The following is a 22,185-nucleotide window of genomic DNA, read 5'->3' as shown; positions in this document are numbered from 1 at the left end:
GGCCCTGCAAGGAAACAAAATTTGACAGCAGTTTGGGCCTGAGATAACAGGTTGTGTTCGGTATTGTTCCTTCTTAATTGGTACTGAATTTAGACTTTTGAAACTGAGACAACCTTATCTTGAGAGACTGCATTTTGTTTTCAGAGCTTTTACTCATCTACACAGGTCAGGAGGGGTGAATATATTAGCAATGTGAAACTGAGAAAGTTAGGCCCTGCAATGAAACAAAATTTGACAGTAATTTGGGCCTGAAATAACAGGTTATGATTGGTACCATACATTTGACCTGTCTAATATTTTCTTTGCACCAAATTAGGAAAAAGTAATTTTGAAGGCCAGGAGATGCCAAGGTGTTGGCAATATAAGATTCTTCAGGCTTTCTTTTAAGAAAACAGTTGACCTTGCTTGAACACAAAAGGTTTTTCACAAATATTATGGAATGTGAAAAGTAAGTCATCTTGACCTAGTTTTAGTACTCTGTTGTAGTAAGCCTAAAGATACCTGCATAACTAAAGTTCAAAACAGCATAGGCAAGTGTTATGTTGTTGTTGTTGTAGGATTTAATGCCATTTTTCAGCACACGATAGGCTATGCATGGTGGCCAGTATTAATGGTGGAGGAAGAACCCGGGAAAACCCCGGAAAGAACCACCGACCCACGAGAAGCTACTGGCAAGCTTTCTCATATACCCACATTAGCCGAATCCGAGACTCGAACCAACACAGACAGAGGTGAGATGGCAGTGATCCGTAATGGAGAACGCTTTAGACCACTCGGCCACTCGGGGCCCCGGCAAGTGTTAAATATTGCAGATATGTTAATTAATTTAAAGTCACTAACATGTCAGATATGTCACAGTGACTCAATTTTTATTAGTTATGGTGTTGTGTTCTGTTGGATCCACACTATTAAGTGCTTTGCAGTAGATTATCTTGAATACAATTTAGGTTTAGGAAAGCTTGCTATCAGGTGATCGTTTTTTCCTCATACAGTGTTTAATCTGTTGGAGATGGCTTCATCTGGACGTTGACCAACCCCATTTTGTTTGTAGGATTTTTTTAAAAAATCTTTTATTTGATCATCTTTTGGATGATAACATAAAATAGTTCCAAAATACAAACTGTTACTTTGAAATATTCTTTTAAATACACTTAATTGAATAATAATGACATTCAGCAACATTTATAATTATGATGTATATAATGAGATAAATTTCAGCTGTCTATAAAATGTGTATCATCTGTTATATTGAATACATGTATAATGATACAGTTTTGAGGTGCCTTAAATTATTTGAAGTATACTATATATCTATTAGACCTTTTGCTCACAAAACTATTTCATCATGCTGTTTATTTCAGTTAAGAAGGAAAAAGTGAACAAATTTACTAAAATTTGTTTTCTCAAACATTTCTTTTTAATTTTAGGTAGTGGAAAGAAGCCAGTCTTATAGAGGTGATGCAAGAGAGAGGAAGATTAGGGAATATTTTTATGGACCCAGAAATAACCTTTTCCCACATACATTTGAAGTTAAGTTTAGTGAAGTAAAGATCTTCAAAATTGGAGGTGAGTTTTTCATTGTGTTCCCTTGTATTCTGATGTTGACCTTGCCTCTTTTTTGTGGCAATAACTTTTATAGTTGTCAGCTAGCTCCATCATTAATTTTTATTCTGATGGGGCTGGATGAGCTGTGGTGGAAAAAATTCTGCCAAAAGTTAGTTACACAGATATAGGAGAATTAGTTTACTGTAATAAGCAGAATCTTTTCATTTTGACATGGCAACTCTTGTACTAGAAATAAACTGTACAAAGGGAGAGTATAGGTTGTTTCTGGGCAGGTCTCAGTGAAATATTCAAGTTAACAACATGTTCCATATTTGGAGTCAGAAATACATTGATAATAAAAACAAATGTGTATTTGTCAGCTATGGGAAAATCACAGTTAGGAGGGAAATGGTAAATTTTTAGCTGATGCAAAGCATTTTGGTATCCATGTGAGGTTCAAGATGAGTTCACTGAAATGAAATTTTCAGCATTTAAAGGCCACTAGTACACTGAAAGGGAATAAAGAGAACTGATCTTTAACCTGGGCTTTAATTGTAAAATAAACTATAGATGCTATGTAAAATGTAAAAAAATGGAAACAGGAAGTGACCAATACTCTTACTATTTCACCTGTATATCATAACAGTTTCTTGAATCAAAGGAGATGAAACGGGTGTTGAGTTCTCTATGAATAATAGAATCTTTATGACCTGCCCTCATCAAAGGATATGCGAAGCAATCAGATGATGGAAAGTTCATGGAATTGGAGGAAATCCCTGTATAAGTGATAAGAAGCATAAAGTGTTACTGTTTCAGCCATCCCAATTATCTTCATATGCCACTCCCTCGACAACTCGCACCCTGATAACTTGCGAACCTGCCTATAATGAGGGTCCGGCGTGGATCCCATTTTTAAAACCAGAAAATGCCAAAAAATTGATCCCTATTCGTTGAGCTTGAAGAAAATCGCAATCAAAATTTGTAACGGAAAATTTGCTATATCATTTTATAGTCGAAAACAGTAGATAGGAGCTAGAAATTGTTGTTGTTGTTGTTCTAGGGTTTAACGCCATTTTTCAGCACAAGATAGGCTATACATGGCAGCCAGTATAACTGGTGGAGGAAGAACCCTGGAAAACCCAGGGAAGAACCACTGACCCACGAGAAGCTACTGGCATCTAGAAATTATAATCAGCACTATGAAATATCAAATTTAAAAATAGGTCATACAATTTTTTACATTTTCTTTCCAAATGACATTCCTAGTACACCGCAATTAATGATATGTAAGGAAATTTTGATCAATGAAATGTCACTCATGCCGAGTAGAGGCAGTACTTTAATAAATGAATACAAATTAAATCTTTTTTTATCAATTGAAATTTGTGTTCTAGTGCTATCTTTTAGTTCCTTTTAAGTGTAATCAGCATAAATGCAATGTGTCCTCTTGTAATTAAACATAAAATGCATCAATCTACCTAACAGCTATGTCTGCGAACATTTCTCTGAGAACCTAATTAAGCGCTGATCATGTTTTGATAACTGACTTCCAGAAGTATTTGTTGTATTGTTGCACTGAATTAAAAGCTGGCCTCCTTTGTATTGTCATGTTAATTATGTCTTTTGAATCAAATAAAAGAGTTTGAATGAAAGAAAAGTTAAAGCCACGAAAATCCTACAAACTTAAAATCTAGCGGCCTCGGTCATAAGTCAGGTGAATTCACTTCATTTGATCAATCAAACACTTATAAATGTTATTGTGTATGTAACGTAAACTACATTAAATTAACAGACTCTTTCATAACTGTGATCAAAAATAACAAGGCAGCCAAGTGAAACGAATACTTCGTAAAATAAAGAGCTTGATTTCACAGATACAGACCGTTGTGCAAGCAAGTTTCAGAGAATTCTTGAACTGGCACTTAGGGATATACTGAAGGATGATATTTATTAATTCCAATTAATTAATTCATGCCATCAGTACTGTACTAATTGAACAATACAAAAATTGAATTTCAACGTAGATGGTTGTCTCACGGAATAATGTCGCGTGTTTTTGAGAAAAAGAGATCTTATTTGGTGGTGTATCAACAGTTGGTCTAGTTCTCTGCTCTATGGAGTCCTGATCTGGCAGGATAATACTAAACACCACTATGGGAACCAGACTCATCAAGCAAACAAAAAGCAGTGACATAATACACATATTTGTTTTGCGTACATGTGATGGTTGTTGAAACCAGTTGGAACTATCTTTCATATGTTGGACATTTTGAAAATAAATGTTATTTAAACAGAATAACGAACAACTTCATTAGAACAATTGTGTTATTAAAAATTATTATCGACGTGATTGTAAAATGAGGATTTAGTCAATAAACAGCCCAGTTCCCTAACATCACCAACCCCAACAGTTTTCTCTAAGTCAAAGTGATTTTTTTCAATTTTTGGAGGTCCCTCTGTAACTCACGCCTTGCTTATAGTGCGGTTTATGTTTGTGGACCCCGTTGTGCTAGAGTTATCGAGGGAGAGGTGTACATCACACTTTAGTTTTGATTTTCATTTAGATAAAGAAATGTATTATATTGCAAAAGATGGGATGGTGGTGTTGGGTAATTCTTGTCTTTTGAACACATATTTAGTATGATGATTTATATATTTTCCAAACTTTTCAGCACAATGTATTATTTAACCTACTGTTCTCACTTAAAAGTGGCTGTAGTAGAAAGCTTTGACTTCGGTTGAAAGATAACAAGCAAAGGACGGGAGTGTAATGATGCATATAGGAGTCTATTCTTTTCAGAGTATAATAACAGAATGTTTAATATTTTTGGCTTATTGGTTGTGTTTTTATTTTTGTTTTAAAAGTTTTGAGAATAGATATAGTTTCAGTCTGAAAAAATGTAGATTTGAAAAATCATTGTTTTGACAACAGAGATGTTTCTGTATTTTCTTTTGCAGCACCAGCACTGCCAGACTCATGTCTTCCCCTCGGGATGAAATCTCAAGATAACAAGACAAAAATTGTACCAGTCCAACCAAGTAAGATTGCTTGAAATCTTTATATACACCACTTCCTCGTAACTCGCGCCCTGATAACTCGTGAACCCACTTATAACGAGGGGTCAGGTGTGGATCCCATTTTTTAAACCCGAAAATACCCCAAAAATTGATCTCTATTTTTTTAACTTGAAGAAAATCGCGATCAAAATTGGTAAGGGAAACTTTGATGTATCGCTTGTTTTATCTTCCAAAATGGTAGATAGGACTTGGAAATTTTAATCAGCATTATGAAATATCAAATTTAAAAATAGGTCATTCAATTGTTTACTTTTTCTTTCCAAACGACATTCCTAGTACACCGCACTTAACGATATGTAAGGAAATTTCGAGGTAGTACTTTAATAAATATATACAAATTACATAATTTTTTTATCAAATGAAATTTGTGTTCTAGTTCTATCATTTAGTTCCTTTTAAGTCTAATCGTCATAAATGCAATGTGTCCTCTTGTAATTAAACGTAAAATGCGTCAATCTACCGTAACAGCTATGTCTGCGAGCATTTCTCTGAGAACATAGTTAAGTGCCAACCGTTGTTTTGATAACTGACTTGCGGAAGTATTTGTTGTATTGCTGCACTGAATTAAAAGCTGGCCTCCTTTGTATTATCACGTCAAATATGTATTTTGAATCCAAAAAAAGGGAAGTGGAATGAAAGAAAAGTTAAAAGGCACAAAAATCCTACAAACTTTAAATCTGGCGGCCCCAGTTGTATGTCAGGTGAACTAACTTCAGTTGATCAATCGAACATTGTTAAAAATGTTATTGTGTATGTAACATATACTATCTTAAATTAACTGACTCTTTCATAACTATGATCAAAAATAACAAGGCAGCCAAGTGAAATGAATACTTCGTAAATTAAAGAGCTTGATTTCACAGATACAGACCATTGTGGGCAAGCGAGTTTCAGAGAATTCTTGAACTGGCACTCAGAACCACACTCATCAAGAAAACAAAAAGCAGTGACGTGATACAGATTTTTCGCATACACGTGATGGTTGTTGAAACCAGTTGGAACGATCTTTCATATGTTGAACATTTTGAAAATAAATGTTATTTAAACAGAATAACGAACAACTTCATTAGAAAAAGTGCGTTATTAAAAGTTATTATCAGCATGATTGTAAAATGAGGATTCAGTCAGTAAACAGCCCAGTTCCCCAATGCTGCTTCCCCCCCCCCCACGGTTTTCTCAATGTCAAAATGATTTTTTTTCAATTTTTGGAGGTCTCTCAGTAACTCATGCCTTGCTTATAGTGCGGGCTATGTTTGTGGACCTGGTTGTGCATGAGTTATCGAGGGAGAGGTGTAATTATAAAAAGACATTTGACGGTAGAAGTTGACATCCATTTCAGTTTTTTTGTCACATGAAGTTTAACAAAAATAACCTATTTTTTTACTCAATCCTATGATGCAGACAAAATGTTTATCATGCTCTTAGCAAATTATGCTTTCAGTTTCATGATACTCATATTTCGTAAATCCCTATTTAATATCTTATTTATGCAATCAGTAATACAGTACTATTATCAGTGAGATCCATGCATGCTAATGTCTTAATCTTGTGTCTGATAGTCGAGTTCATCAGTACTCCATTATCTTTGTTTCTGATCCAGTTTATATCAAATTTAGTAAATTTGTACTATCATCAAAATGTCAAATGAACACAACTACAAGTGAATTGATCTTGCATCTAATTGTACCTTTTACTGCTTGAGGGAAGGTATTTCTGACCCAATTTAGATAAAATGTTCTAAAAATCATGATGATAGTCGAGCTCATCAGTACTCCGTCATCTTTGTTTCTGATCCAATTTATATGAAATTTAGTAAATGGGCTTGTATCATCAGAATGTCAAATGAACACAACTACAACTGAGATCAATGTTTATTAATGCATCTGATTAGACAAGTCTTTTGACCAGATGAAAGATTGTATTTTTGATAGCATTTTTATCAGATATTTTAAGTCAGGAATATGCTGGATTAATATCATTACAATCAAGATCTTCGCATATTTATGAAGTGATCCTGTATCTGATTGGCTGAGTTGTTTACTACTGTGGAGACTGAGGAATTCAGGTTGGATTTACTCCAGTTTGTTAAGTAAACCTATAAAATCATAGTTATTGACAAGTTTTATAATTAATTAGGGCTGCACATATTAATGGTGTGGATTACTGTAGATTGACTCAGGCTTTTTTTATACCTCTTTGGAGAGTATTTTTCACATGTGATTGTGATAAAACTTTGTAAATAGGTTGGATTCATTCAGCTTGGAGTGAGTGATGTGCATATTAATTATATATTTGGAATGAGTTTTATCAGACCTTAGACTTCTCTAGTGGCCTAGTGGGTAGAGTGTCTGCCTCAGATGAGGGAGGTCGCAAGTGTGAACCCTGGCTGAGTTGTACCAAAGACTTATACAAATAGTACTAATGGCTGCCTCGTTAGGCACTTAGCATTACGAGGTAAGTGTTTGGATTGGTTGGCCTGGTGTCAGGATAATGTGACTGCATGGCACATTATGCACACTACATGTCTGCAGCATGATGATAAAGTGCTTGACATCACTATAAACTGCCATACAGCAGACATCGTAGCGATATGACTGAAAATTATTTAATGCTATGTTAAAAATCCAAATTGCACACACACACACACACACACACACACACACACACACACACACATCAGACCTTAATAAAATAGTTTGAATGTAAAGGTTCAGAGATAGTTTACATAGATTGTGTTCATTTAGTTCAACATGAGACAGCTTATTGAAATATATAATGGTGAGTTATATTGTCTGAGTGAGCAATATCTGGTCCACTTAGGATTCTTATTTGTGGTGAAAAAATTGGAATACTTTAACTCTTAATTTCAGGCACAAGTTTACTTCACCATGTGTTCAGTGTAAATAATGCCAACTCACCAGAAGAGAATCTTATTGAAATGAATGTGCTGGGATTTGTTGTGATGTAAGTACATACAGTGGACCCCCTCTTATATGGCCACCCCTTTTGTACCAAGAAAGTGGTCTTATAAGATGGGTGGCCTTTGCAGAGGGGGACTAAATTTTTTGTGAGAAGTATATGTAATGTACGTAGTAAGAAAGCTACATACTTCAAAGCACTTAATATTTTCATTTAATATCTTTGTTTAAAAGTAACATTAATTATTAAAAGGTTCTTCTTGTTATAATAATAGACTTATTTCAACTGAATATACATTAGTCATTTTTATTCTTGGCATAAGCGTGATATGCGAGTGGGTATTGTTGTCATGCACATTCCAAAACCATTCAAAAACATAATTGAAATCTTGGTACATATATAATTCACTTTCCATTTGCTCCATTTCCCACTGATGCTGAATAACCTTATTGGTTCTGACATTGTTTATTTGAGTCTTTTCAACATAAAATTGTTTTATTCAAGTCTTTTCTGCATAAATTGTTCGGCAAGTCCCCCCTCCCCACCTCACCTGATGTCGTTAAGTAGAATAACTAACTTTCTTCTAAACTAATATGGCCCCCTTTACATGATGACATGTTAATATTTGGTAATGATTTATTCGGATGTTGCTAACTGTATGCGATTTAATTATGCAGACAAAACTTTTGTCGAGTAGATGAAATGTCTTCTTTGTAAAGGAAGCGATAAATGTGTTATTATGTGATTTTTTTGTCTTTGTCTGGTACACTGTTTTGTTCAAGGTCAAGGTTGATTTCTCTGTATTGTGTGTTAATGCACAAAATCTATTTTTAGCCTATGCTGACCCTTTTATGATCTTGACAATTACATCTGGTTGTAATCATCAAAGAAAAGAACTCTACAGATATGGGAAGCCCAAAACTCTATCATAACATTGTTAAGCCCATTTTCTGTGAACGTCGGCCTTTATAGACAATGATACAATATTAATCTTACTGTTACATGTAATACCGCTTTGGTGGCCTAGTAGTTAGAGTGTCTGCCTCAGATGCGGGAGTTCATGGTTTCAGTTCCTGGCTGACCAAAGACTTACAAAAATGGTACTAAGAGCTGCCTCGCTTGGCACTCAGTATTAAGATGTTAGTGTTAGGACTGGTCAGCCTGGTGTCAGAATAATGTGACTGGGTGGGACATCATGCTACATGTCTGTGGCATGATGCCCCAGTGCTAGACTTCACTATAAGCTGTCACACTGCAGACATCATAGCGATATGACTGAAAAATTGTTAAAAGCTACGTTAAAAATTCAAATCACACAAACACACTGTTACATGTACTTTAGTCAACTCTTCTTTCAGTAATAGAAACTTGACATTGGGAGACATGTATCGATGATAGAGATAATCTGATTACTTACCTTATGTCACGATATGAATTAATTATTGGTTCTGGATACATTTGGGAAAAAAGTGGTTACTCGTATTTTACATTTGTATTCTAATATTCTGGCCGCTGGTCGAGTTAGAGGGGTGGCCGTTCTTGAGGGATACTTTTGAATACAAACTCATTGGTGCCAAGGGATTCTGGATGTAAGAATCAGATGGCTGCTGGTCAAGGGGGCCGTTAAAGAGGGGGACTACTGTACTAAAATTCATGATTGCATATACATAGTTTGGGCACACAATGTGAGGCATTTTATACCAAACCACAATCAGATGCTTTTGTGTTTTGATGATGCATTACATAATACAAATGTGCTGGATAAATATAGAAAACATTAACATGAACTTTAATGTTCACTCGGGCTTCACCCTTAATGTTCTCCATAAGCTAGTCATAGATTTGAAAAGATTTCAGGATATGGAAGTTTCAACATTCCTACATTAGGATTTTAGTTGTGCCTGCCTTGGCAATCACTTTGGCATATCCATCTGTCCATATACCGATTCACACCATAGATTATTCTCAAATTGTTGCTGTTCTCTTTCATGTATGCACTAAACAAATGCTAGTAATTTCTCAAAACTGGTATTTCTTTTACCCAAAATAAGTAAAAGGTAAGTAAAATGGACAAGTAATTTCAAGTAATGTTAAGTAATTATTTTTACAAAGTAAAATATTCTTACTTAGTATTTTTTACTCAGTAAAATGTTACGAGTAATTATTTTACTCAATAAAATATTAATACAGTAAAACCTGTTATGAGAGACTGCCCCTTCTGCCAACAAAAAACAGTCTCTCAAGACAAGTGGTCTCTCATAGCAGGATTGTACAAAAAGACCAGTTTTCCAGGTCAAGTTTCAGAATAATGTAAAGAAAAATAACCACAATCACTGTACATATTTCCTATTCCTTATTATCTTGCTAAAATATTATATACATTCATCTAAAAACAAAATTATATAGAAATAAAGATACACTTTCAATAAACATGAAATTACATTTAAATGTGAAGATCACATATTTTAGTACATGAAATTGTTTCTGATTTACTCTTTTTACCTTTTAATCTAAATTTGTTTTCTCAACTTTTAAATCACTTTTTTGTGAGTGATTTGCTCTTTTTCACTTCTTTCAGTTACAGTAATTATCTTCTCCAGTCTTAAAATTTGTCTCTTTTTTAATTGGAGGTTCATCCATTGTTATTAAGATTCTGGATGTTAACATTATTAGGGTTCAGTTGTAATATCGAATGTAAAAACAGTTTTGACTGGGCTTTGGGAAAATATGATAATTCTATACATGTGCATTGCATATCTAACAATTAATGAAATAAAAAGAAACAATTATCTCATCCAGAAACAGAACCATTTACTCAGAGACAAAAGTCAACTCTATGAACAAAATGTGTAACCTGGTCGCACCAACTTGAATAGACAATTGCTTTACATTGGGGGAAAAAAACAAGAAACATCACAAGTCTTTAAGACTATCAGTCAAATCCAGCAAACAATTCTGTCTTCCTGGTTTAATAGAGAATGACCTTATTCACCCTTAGGCAAATACGGATTAACTCTAAAGACCAACAGTATATGTGACCACTACATCAATTTCAGCACTACAGTGGCAATTTGTGACATGTACATTAGCCTGGTTTACAGACTGTAGCATCTATCACCTGTAGCCACAATCCTATTTTTTTTAAATGTAATTTTTATTATTCCTTTTTTTTTTTTTTTTTACCAGAACATTCATTACTAATCAAGTGGTCGTTGTAACAATTCATTACGTATAGGTCAGTGGTGTCTATGTTCTTGCAATACGGTCATTCACAGGGATGTTGGGTCCTACTCACACATATGATATACGATAGGGCTGGGAAGCAGGCTAAGTGTGGGAATAAGTAGTCTGGTTCCCTGCTTCACAGGCTCCCTGCATTGCACTCCCTTATACAAATGGCAGAGAACAACGCAGGGAGCATGCAAAGCAGGGAACCAGACTAGGGAATAATCTACATATACTTTAGTCTGGTTTTTACAACAGAAACTATAAAGCACTGATAGCATACCTACAGAATTTCAGATATCGGTAGGCAGCCTATTTTTTTTTTTTTAAGAATAGTATGAGCGGTCTTTCTTACATGGAGTAAATAAAGGTTGATGGAGTTTATCCTTGTTTTTGTGATTCGGTCATTCATAGCAGTGTCAAGATGCATATTTTGCCAAGACATCGTGTTCACTGGTCGCGTTCAGTAGGTGGTTGCTTACGACAACATTTATATCATAAAATCGAACAGTGCATTATTATTGTGGTCGGGAATGATAGGTGGTCACTCATAACAGTTTTTCCTGTACTTGGTAATTATCTTGCTCATTAAATATTAGTACTTAGTAATTATTTTACTAAGTAAAATAGTATTACTAGTAATTATTTTATTCAGTAAAATATTGTTGTTAATAATTATTTTACTCAGTAAAAGATTATTATTAGTAATTATTTTACTCAGTAAAATATTATTACTTAGTAAGTATTTTACTCTCTAAAATATTACATAGAAATTATTTTACTTTGTAAAATATTATTACTTAGTAATTGTTTTACTCAGTGAAATATTACTTATTAATTATTTGTGCAATGTAAAATATTACTTCGTAATAAATTAATAAATAAAATATTTTACTTATTAATTTTGTTAAGAAATTTTTAATTAAAAACAGAAATAAGTAATACTTGCATAAATAAAGGCAAGTAAATGTAAGTTTTCAGTAATTTTGTGGGTAAAAATATGTTCATGTCATTAGCAAACCTTGTAATGAGTAAAATATTCCTCATATAGGAAAGCAGTTGTTTTCCAGTCTAGGTGTGATAAAGTAAACATTTTATTGATCCAGTTATCAAAATTGAAATTTTTTACTTCTCCATATAGATTTATATCCTGGTGGGATTCACACTTCAGATTATTGTTGGATTTTGAATGTAATGTATTTGCTTCAGTTTTCAAGTTATTATTCAAGGTTTGTTATTAGCCATTAAAACTTATTTAGAGATACAGTTATCATTTTTGTATACAAAGCTTAAACTTCATGTTCACAGGGAAGGATGAGACAGCTTGAGAATAAAAGGCACATGTCATCTTTGAGATAAAATAATCCATTTTATTCTTTACAAGGCATGAAATGTCTCATGCAAGCTAGGGTATGCAGGTTTGTTTTGGAAATGGGGAAGGTAGATTGATAAAAAAAATCACTTTTGGACACAATACATAAATTGTGGGGGGAGGATGGAAAGATGTGTTACAAAAAGTCACTTCAGGGTGTCAATTTCTATCTTGAATTATTTTGAACCCTATTGTAATAAATATTGGTATATTTTCATTATGTACATTCATTTTTTTAACTTCATAACAAAATATACAAAAGTTATAAAACTCTAACAGCAGCAACAACTTTGGATAATAATGATAAAAACACTCGTGTAAAACAGTGATAAATTTATTAAGTGTTCCATAAGAGAGATTTATAATGCATGCAATTTTCGTCATGCAACAGCCATTCTGCACGAAACAAAATCAAAAGCTCTTCATGCAAGCTTCAACACCTTGTGCAAACTGTTATTATACAAGCTAGTATTTGGAACCTTGTGGCAAGCTTGCTGAAGTCTGCACTGAATAAGCTGTCAAGCTTGCTTGTTTCTTTATTACAAGCTTGCACAAACCACATAAAAGAAATATTACAAGCTTAGAGAAAATTGCTGCATGCGTGTGCGGTCCTAAATGTCGTAACGTACAAGCTTATGCAAGCCAAAATTATGTAATGAATAAACTTGTGGAAGCCATAATTGAGAAGCTGATCGAAACCCATAGTCTCAGATCTCGGACTATGCATTTTCAAGGTCATATTAGTAACATTAATTCCAAGTCGGTGGTCCAAGACAAGTGCTGTCTTCCTATTTTAAAAAGACTAGTTATACTTTAATCACTTTATCAACCTGTATCTTTGCTATTCATGCCCTCAGTGCATAAGGAATGCTTGATTTACATGTATGCATCCCGGGTTCTTCCTCCACCATTAATACTGGCCACCATTTATAGCCTATTGTATGCAGAAAAATGTCGTTAAACCCTACAACAACAACAACAGTTCTCAACAACAACAACAGTTATCATCTTCATTGACTTGACTGTGGCATTTGACATAATAGACCATGATATTGTAATCTCAAGGGTCTGGAAAATTTCTCAGGATTTTAGCTTTCTTTTTCAGACCTTGATGCTACAACGGTTCGTCTGACTCAAGCCATAGAGATAAAAACAACAATAAAGAAAGATTAAAACTTTAGGGCAGATTTATTCCATAATTTCTTATCTTTAAAAGAAACTACACCCTTTTACCAGTTCACAGATTCAAATTTTACCTACAGAAATATACCAGTAGATAGAACCATAGTGGATATATCTCAATTATCTACACAAGTTCATAATTTACTAAAACTAACCTGAATGTTACAAATATGTGGGCAAATTCTGTTATTTTAAATAAGTTTTCAATTTCAGAATCGAAATTTGGGTTCCAAAATTCATGTGTAGAAAATTTAGTCTGCTTATGAGAACTTGTAGTTTAAAGTCTAAGTTTCAAATTATTCTTCGAAATTTCATATATGGAATTTTCTTCTTTCAAAAATTACCTCTCTCATTTTTCCTGACTTAATCTTTTTCTCATATCTTTATTCCAGGGCTTAATCTTGACCAGTCCTTTCCTCTATCCTTTTTCCGTCTGCCCCCTTATCTTCCTATCCCTGTCTGTCCCCAGCTTAGAACAACGACACTGTTTATGTACAAGCTTGGCATGTGTAAGCATTCTGGTAAACAAAGCATGGATTGGTGGGTATTGCAATCGATTGGCCAATCCAAATCGACCGTGCTGATGGAACATGACCTCACAACAGTAATACACACAACTCTGTGTTTTAATTCTTCTAATTTAATGTAATATTAGACAATGTGATCAGTCGTGACAAACCTACCTGAATATATGATTCTCATCTTCGAATGTTTGTGCAGGTAATTTAATTTTAAGATCTTGTATTGTAGTACATATATGCAAACGGGTAATGAGCATTTCAATGTACGAGTGAATATCTCAAAATGGCTACACTCTACTACAACGTGTTGTGACTAAATCAGCTGATCGGAAGATACATGAAGTAGTGGCATAGCAGTATATTGTAATTAACTGATATGGTTGGGCTACAAGTAATTATTTTGAACAAATTTTTTTTGTTTTGTGCTTTTATGATGTTTTTTTTTTAACCTTGTCATTGTATATGATTCATGTGTTATTTAATATTGTTATGCACTTAGAGCTTCCAAAACCACAGCACTGGTGGCCTAGTGGTTAAAGCGTCTGCCTCGCATGCAGTAGGTCATGGGTTCAATCCCCAGCCGAGTCATACCAAAGACTTGCAAAAATGGTACTAACAGCTGCCTCACTTGGCGCTCAGCATTAAGAGTTAGTGTTAGGACTGATCGGCCTGGTGTCAGGATAATGTGACTGGGTGGGACATAATGCTACATGTCTACAGCATGATGCCCCAGTGCTAGACTTCACTATAAACTGGCACACTGCAAACATTGTAGTGATATGACTGAAGAACTGTTAAAGCTATGTTAAAAATCCAAATCACTCACACACACAGAGCTTCCAAAGATTAGGCACTGTACAAAGTCCTCATTATTATTATTGTTACCTATATTTGATTTAATATATATTAGATATAAGTTGTATTTGATTTGATTTGATTGTTTGTGCGTTTTGGAATCTTTATTTTCTTTACATGTCAATATAATGTAATTTTGTTTACTAGGAATTTGATATTTTCCAGAAAATTCAGTTTGACCTGAGTTTTAACTTAGATACCTAATAATAACACTTGTTTCTATTTTTGACATAGTTCCTGGCCTTGATTGAGGGTCAAGTAAACAACTTTTTCTAGGAGTAATATGATTGGTTCTTGTCAAGGACATACAGAAGCTATGTGACTTTTACATCTAAACATGATCATGTCATCCTCTATTTCGCAATATATTTTGCAATTAGGGATTTCCGAAATTGCAAAATACTTGCTATTAACAGTGATGTTTAGAGAAAGAAATCTGAGTCCAGGGCTTTTTAAACACTTGATGTCAAGTTGTTTTCTTCTGTGGTGACCAGAAATGAACTTTTGAGTTTTTAGTCATTTGTTAAGTTTCTTCAAATTATTTGGACTCTAAAAGATTAATTAGTTCTCTGGAAATATTATTGTATTCATGCAGAAATTTTGAACAAGGACATTTATTAAAAATTCTGTTTGGATTTCCAAGACCAGAGGATAAATTATTATGTTTCTACAAGGAACTGTAGACATTAAAACAGTACAGGCTACAACATATGTCATCGCCTTCCAGCTTGGATTCTTCGTCGGGATTCGAACTTGGAATCATTAGAACATTTCAATATTAAGACTGCAAAAACTTGATTCATTGATTATCCTTGTATTAATTTTGGATTTGATTCTGGAAATCATAAGTTCTCATATTTTTTCATTTTTATATTATTTTTCCAGGGAAATAAATTATATGTTATATTTTTCAAAGCTTGTTGTTTTCACTTTTTCTTGTGTTACTGTTTATTTGAGCCTAAACACGTACCATACGATTATTATTATTATAGTTAGATAAATATTGTTCTTTTAATGAAATTTTTAGGTACCAAAACAGTGAGATGTTAGGAATTTACTAGGTGGTTTTTAAAACTCAAACTGGGATATCATTCTATTTCAGGACAGAGATCAGCCTTGAGAAGCAGTGTTTTACAGTGTTATCCCCATCCCCCAGGCCACTACCCAAGTCTATTTTGCTTCAGTTTGACATGCAGTTCATGGATATTCAGTGATATTATCTCTTTCAATCTGACTTAGAGAAGGACATCTAGAAATTTTTGGACTGCTGGAGAATATTGTGAGGAAATATTCTGAAAAACAATTTCTGTGTTGGGAATACTAATATAGTGATCCCTTGTCATGGTAAATCTATGATATTATGGAGTTCTAGACACAGCAAACTAAATGTAGACTGCCAAAGACTTATGTACAGGGATAGAGTTTGCTGTTATCATGGCATTCATATGAATCAAATTTATTCCTTTTAGCATGGGATCACTGTATATCAACCAGGTACACAAGTGAGGAACTTTGTACATATCCAAAAGAGAGGTGTGTGTCCTTGTTTTTATGGCCTAAGATAGACTACTATCAGGGTCACTGTTTTGACCATGATTTGCTAATGATGGCATAAGGAAAGGATTGTTATGGTCTGTAGAAGGTGTTACATATTGGTTCTGACAAAATTATTTTTTACCTCAGTATTTTATATAACTTAGGATTCTGTGGTTTTCACATTGTTAGGTATTAATGTTTTTAAAATAGGATTCTTTGGTTTTCAGTGTTAGATATTAAAAAAATTTCAAACATTTTGAACATTCTGTTACTAAAGAACTTTAGAAGTATGCTAGTCAAGTAATTACATTTTTTTTAGATATTGCAAGATATGAACAAAATCTGTTGCTTTTTTCTATTTTAAATTTTTTTTATTTATTGTTATGCTGGTTGTAGACATGAGGAGCTTTTGACATGTTCTATACCATTGATTTGTCCACCCTAGAGGGACAATCTAGAAAACATTGTTATAGATACCAGATTTGCCAGCCTACAAGACAATACTTTTTGACCAGAAAATCTATAATTCATCTTATACTCTGAATCAGCTTATATACGAATTATGTCATCCAAATTGCTTTATCATACTTTTCATATGGAAAATAATTCTCCAAAAGTGCGAAAAATTATGTGCAAAAATTATTTCATTTTGGGGAAGAGATCGTGTATACACAAATATAGGATCCCACAGTGAGTATTATAAACAATTACATGATCATCAGTATTAAAAATTAACATAGATCAGATGTAATTGCGCTAAAGCAGTATGCACCAGTAACGTACATTGTTTGTAATGTATGTTGTTTAAATTTAATTACATATATGTGCATTAGAATTTACAAGTTAGAAGATGAATAACCAAGACAGAGACATATTCCATCACAATTTTCTTCTTGCACCTAATGATCAAATAATCAGTATGCCCCATTGAGAGAGACAGAGAAACAGATATGTCTTCATGATTGTAAATATGTATTGTTCACTTACCTGATGACTGATTTTACTTGTGTACAAGTGCATTACCATATTCCATTATCAATTAATGCCACTAGTTATGCGATTCCTTCTAATTTTTGTTCCCACTTCCATTATTAAAAGAATCACATGGCTTTGTAGTGGTATTTACATTCTAATTAAATATGCTATGGCTGTATTCAGTCGCTCCAAAATAACACCTGTTTGAGGTCAAGATTCTGCAGACCAGATCAGATTAGTGAGGCTACCAATAGTGAAATGAGGCTACCCATGGGTATTTTGAATACCATACCATATAGTTAAAGGAAATGCCAGGTTGTTACTACTATAAATTTCTCAATAGTGACATTTTTTAACTTGCCGATGGAGCCAACAGCAATTTAAAGTATATCTAGCATGAGCAATGATCAGAAACAATTGCCTCCTAAGTACAGGAAGAGTACATGCACTTTAAACAAAATCTTAATTGTTGGGAACAGAAAGGTTGTTATACTTGCAAAGAAAACTAGCATGCGAAATGGTCATTCTTTTTTTGGGAACAGAGAGGTCATTATACTTGCAATGAAAATTGGCATGCAGAATGGTCATTCTTGGGATTTAACCTAATGGAGACTATATGGATATAACTATTGTGAATATTTAAACCCTGAAGGAGTATGGTATGTATTTCATAGTTTACATTTACTGTTTCATTTATTAACGTTTTCTCTCTTTGACAAAAGCTTCAGCAACACGAGAAACAATTTTTTTTTTAAAAGAACAAAAAAAATCCACAAAGAGCTCAACTCTCTCTCTCTCTCTCCATAATATGGAACATATTTGGTTTTGATCACAAGGTGCAAAAAGAAAAATGTAATGGACTACATATGCATTCTTCTCTCTGTATCTCTCTCCCTCCCACGGAAAATGCATTTTAGAATTAATGATGCAATTTCCCTATTGCTGGTAATCTGAAATAGCATACAGTGATACTTTTAACATTTATGAAACAGAAAGTTATTAAAATTTAATTCCACATAGCATCGCAAGTTTTATCCTATTTGTAACTCAATAAATTTTTGGGTCAGCATCATTATATGTAGCTAAAAGTAAATAATACATTTAAAACACTTCTTGTGAAGCAAATTAGGTACTTTCAGTTAAGTTTAATAATCATGACTGGAAAGGTTACTGAGCTACAGATAGGATAAATTTCATGATGTTATATGGAATGAATTGAAAAACACAATCTGAGGTGTTGATCTGGCCTCATATTATACTCTGCGTCAACTTACATAAGGATGAAGGATGAAAAATTTGTCAAATTTGCTGATTCAACTTGTATTCCACATCAGCATATAGGCGAGCAAATATGGGTGTTCACTTTTTTAAAAAACAACATGTTTGCAATAATTAATTGGTTCTGAATGAAAATGGTGCAGATCTGGCCGCCAAATCTGCTCTTTTGCGAAGGGTTTTGAAAAAAAGATTAAGTCAGATTTCATTATTTGCAATTTATACTACATTGAGCTTATAAACACTTGTACATATATAAGTGAACTTGGACCAAGCTTTGTGTTTAGTTGCATTCCATTGAATAAGTTCATAGTCAGCACTTTGCATTGATTTTAATGTCAGAGGTCTTCACTCAAAAGGTTTTAAGGTGTAATGCTTGTCAGCATGATAGGAAAAAGTATGAATGGATTTTTATCAAGCCCTGTTTGAGGATATACCTGATGAATACATTGAATGATGCCAGTTAAATAACAGTCCCCTGCCATATTTACTTACAGATTGAACAAAAATGTGGCAATTGGATATGTCTTGAAAACCTAAGCAATTTTCTATCCATGATACCAAGTTCAAGGTAGAAGGCCATGGCAAATTTTGTACTCCATTTAAAGGTTTATCACCATTTTAACTCAGACTTTTAGGAAAATAGTTTTGTCACCAAGGTGATTTTATTACAGTTTCTTAAGAATGTCATTGAGGGATTCAGTATCAGTAGTTAAAAGAATAAAATAAGAAAGTTCCTTATGTTTGATTCAGGGAAATTCTTTTCAGCTATAAGAGTTTCTGTCCTGTAGAATTACTTTTTCTTTTAGCTTGCCTGGTCATAAGGCCAAATGAGCTTATGGAATGGGCCAATGTCCCATCTTGTGTCTTTCAACTATTGCCATTTTAAACATCTTCTAAATAGCCATAAGACCAAATCTGGCACAGAAGCAATTGGGATGAAGAGCTCAGATTTTTACAAATGCTGCTAATCTACAATCAGACATGGCTACCATTATTAAAAATAGTTAAAACCATTTAAATAACTTTTCAAAAATTTTGAAAAATTTAATCATAGACGTTTATACAAATGATGTTGATCAACCTTCAGTTATGGCTGCTGTTACTAAAAATAGAAAAGCCACTGTTACTAAAAGTGGAAACAACTTTGAATGATTTCTCCAGAACTGGTGAATAGAATGTGACCAAACTTGACAATACTTCCAGTCATGAAGGCCATTAAATGTTTCTATAAATAGTTTTTATCTGTTATCAGTTATGGTTATTGTTACTGCAAAATAGTACATACCCTTTAAACAACCTCTGGAACAGAAATCATGAAGGCAAGAAGGTCTTGAAAGTTTTAAACTTGATGCAAATGATGCAGATCTGCCTTCAAATATGCCTGCTGTTACTAAAAATAGAAAAACCACTGTTACTGAAAAAAGAAAAACCTTTAAATGACTTCATCTCCAGAATTATTGAATAGAATATAACCAAACTTGACAGAGAGTACCATGGCATGCATACCTATTAGATTTGTACAAAATGATGCCAAATTGACATATCACTACTGTTAATACAGAAAGAGAAACTTTAAAACACCCTTTTGAAAACCACTGTTCAGAATTTTGACAATACATCCCGACACAGTGCTCTGTCAAATTTTTACATCTGATCCATCATCATATGTACTGTATTTACTGTATGTTTTCAGATGGCAGGAAAGATATTGAATTTCTTAATATGTTGTCCAAAAACATAGAGGAAAATACATGTTTCCCCTCCCATAACAAGGTTACCATTAGTTTATATGATGATGTGCTGCCTTGAAGTGAAACAAGTATTTTTCTAACACTATTGGAAAGTTTGATTAAATAAAGATAAAATGTTAAAAGTTCAAAACTAGTCTCAAATACACTTGTAATATATATCAACAACTTAAATATGTTTAGTAGAGTCCATAATGTGCTAAGTACTGTACATGCAAATGAAAAATCCACGAATTCAAGTGTAGCTCACATATTAGAAAATTCATGTATCAGTCAGAAATAACACACATATAAATGGTAGTCCTCGTTTGATGTTATTCCATTGTCAGCAAATATGTGTCACTGAATAATTATCTATGATACCATTATTCATTGTCACCTATAGCACGTGGATGTATAGTCATGGTTTACATGATACAAGTACACGTACTTAAAGTGGCTTTGATTTTGGTATGCATGAATATCATCTAGCTGAGGCTACCAAGGGGATGAGGCTATTCATAGGGAAATAAAAATGTGAACATAAAAGTGTTCACAAATGTTCTTTTTTTGGTAAATGTCATATCTTCAGTTAACTTGATGGCCAGATATATAGTTTTAAAGGATTATTCATTTAATTGGTACTTTTTGCTGCCATTGGAACTGGCAGCTTGTCTACATAAACAGAAATACAAAGGATTTGTTCAGTTTGGGACCTAAAGACTTCTTTCAATTTTTTTTACCTTGACATCAACATAAATATGACAGATTTTGTTATTTATATTCTTAAATAAATGTGATATGTTTTTTTATGGTTCTTTCTTCTTTTTTCTTCTCATTTTTAACCTAGCTATGGGTAGCTCTAAAATGAACAGAACAATCAGCTTGTTGAACATTGCTTTGATGCATTTCAGAGACTTCAAGGTGATTAGGTGATAATTGTTAATAATATGCCTTGTGGATTTCTTTGACAGATGTGCTTGGAAATAAAACACAGCCCCACTCGATGTACTGAAAATTTAGCTCCCACAATCATTGTTTATCATCTGTAGAGAGGTTTATTACCTGTAGAACAATAACTAGGCCTAATCCATGGTACATACTGTCTGAGGGATAGTGGGTTTGTTTTGTTGCACGATGCCAATTTAATGTACTAAGGGGAATATAAATAAACATGATACCCAGGGTAGGCACATTTTTAAGAATGTATGCCAGGGTACTGAGATTACCCAAAGAGTTCATATGAAAAACAATACAAACTCTCATTTGAGTCTATGGGTGACTATTCTACACTAAAAGTGCTTTCCCTGGGTCCCATGTATATTTTACTGGAACAGACCTACTCCATACTGACTCTTTCATGTGTTGTTCAATGAGGAAAAACAAGGTTCATGGATTTTAAACAAAGCCATAAATATCACACCTGCTTGAAGTGGTTTGTGCAGTGATGTCTACACTGACAACCAATCATATTTTTGTTAACTGAATGAAGCTAGTAAAAAGAGAAACAATGATAAATTATCCAATACAGTATGTTTAGATAACCAACACCCCATGGAAAAAGTACATGATAAAGTCTATATATAGAATACCTACCACTATCAATAGTTAAATATTTAAGTTTACATAACAAATAGCTATCATCATGAAACCTAATATTGTAACTACTGATAATAATTTGGATGGGTCATAAACTGTAAAAAGAAATATTGGTTAGATAATGATTAACATTTAACCATTGCTTTAAACATGCCAGAGAAAGATGAGGTATATATGCAAAAGATAGTTTTAAAATAATTTTATAAAATGGATGATTACAGCAACCATGTAATGCGAAACGAAGAAGAGAATGCATGTTACTTAAATGCAGGGAAGGGGGACATTGATGAGTGCAAAAATATATTAAGGGAGAGTGCTAAAAAGGTAAGAGTACCCCATTCTCAAGTTTCCCACAGCAGTACACCCCTGGATT

General features: G+C 33.5%; 1 protein-coding gene across 1 annotated transcript in view; it reads left to right on the top strand.

Annotated features, from left to right (window-relative positions):
- The window catches only part of LOC149779433 (polyribonucleotide 5'-hydroxyl-kinase Clp1-like), a 64,653-nt gene extending 43,628 nt beyond the window's left edge, over positions 1-21,025 (top strand). Inside the window, exons 9-12 of the mRNA XM_089940093.1 lie at positions 1,428-1,566; positions 4,504-4,584; positions 7,494-7,587; positions 15,800-21,025. Coding sequence (XP_089796219.1) covers positions 1,428-1,566; positions 4,504-4,584; positions 7,494-7,587; positions 15,800-15,911 — 426 coding nt within the window. The 3' untranslated portion in view covers positions 15,912-21,025. The remainder of the gene's footprint in view (positions 1-1,427; positions 1,567-4,503; positions 4,585-7,493; positions 7,588-15,799) is intronic.
- The last annotated feature ends 1,160 nt before the right edge of the window (positions 21,026-22,185 follow it).

Source organism: Sinohyriopsis cumingii, chromosome 17 (genome assembly GCF_028554795.1).
Source record: "Sinohyriopsis cumingii isolate HCF-2022 chromosome 17, ASM2855479v2, whole genome shotgun sequence".
NCBI classification, from domain to species: domain Eukaryota; kingdom Metazoa; phylum Mollusca; class Bivalvia; order Unionida; family Unionidae; genus Sinohyriopsis; species Sinohyriopsis cumingii.
This window is presented reverse-complemented; position numbering and strand designations above follow the sequence as displayed.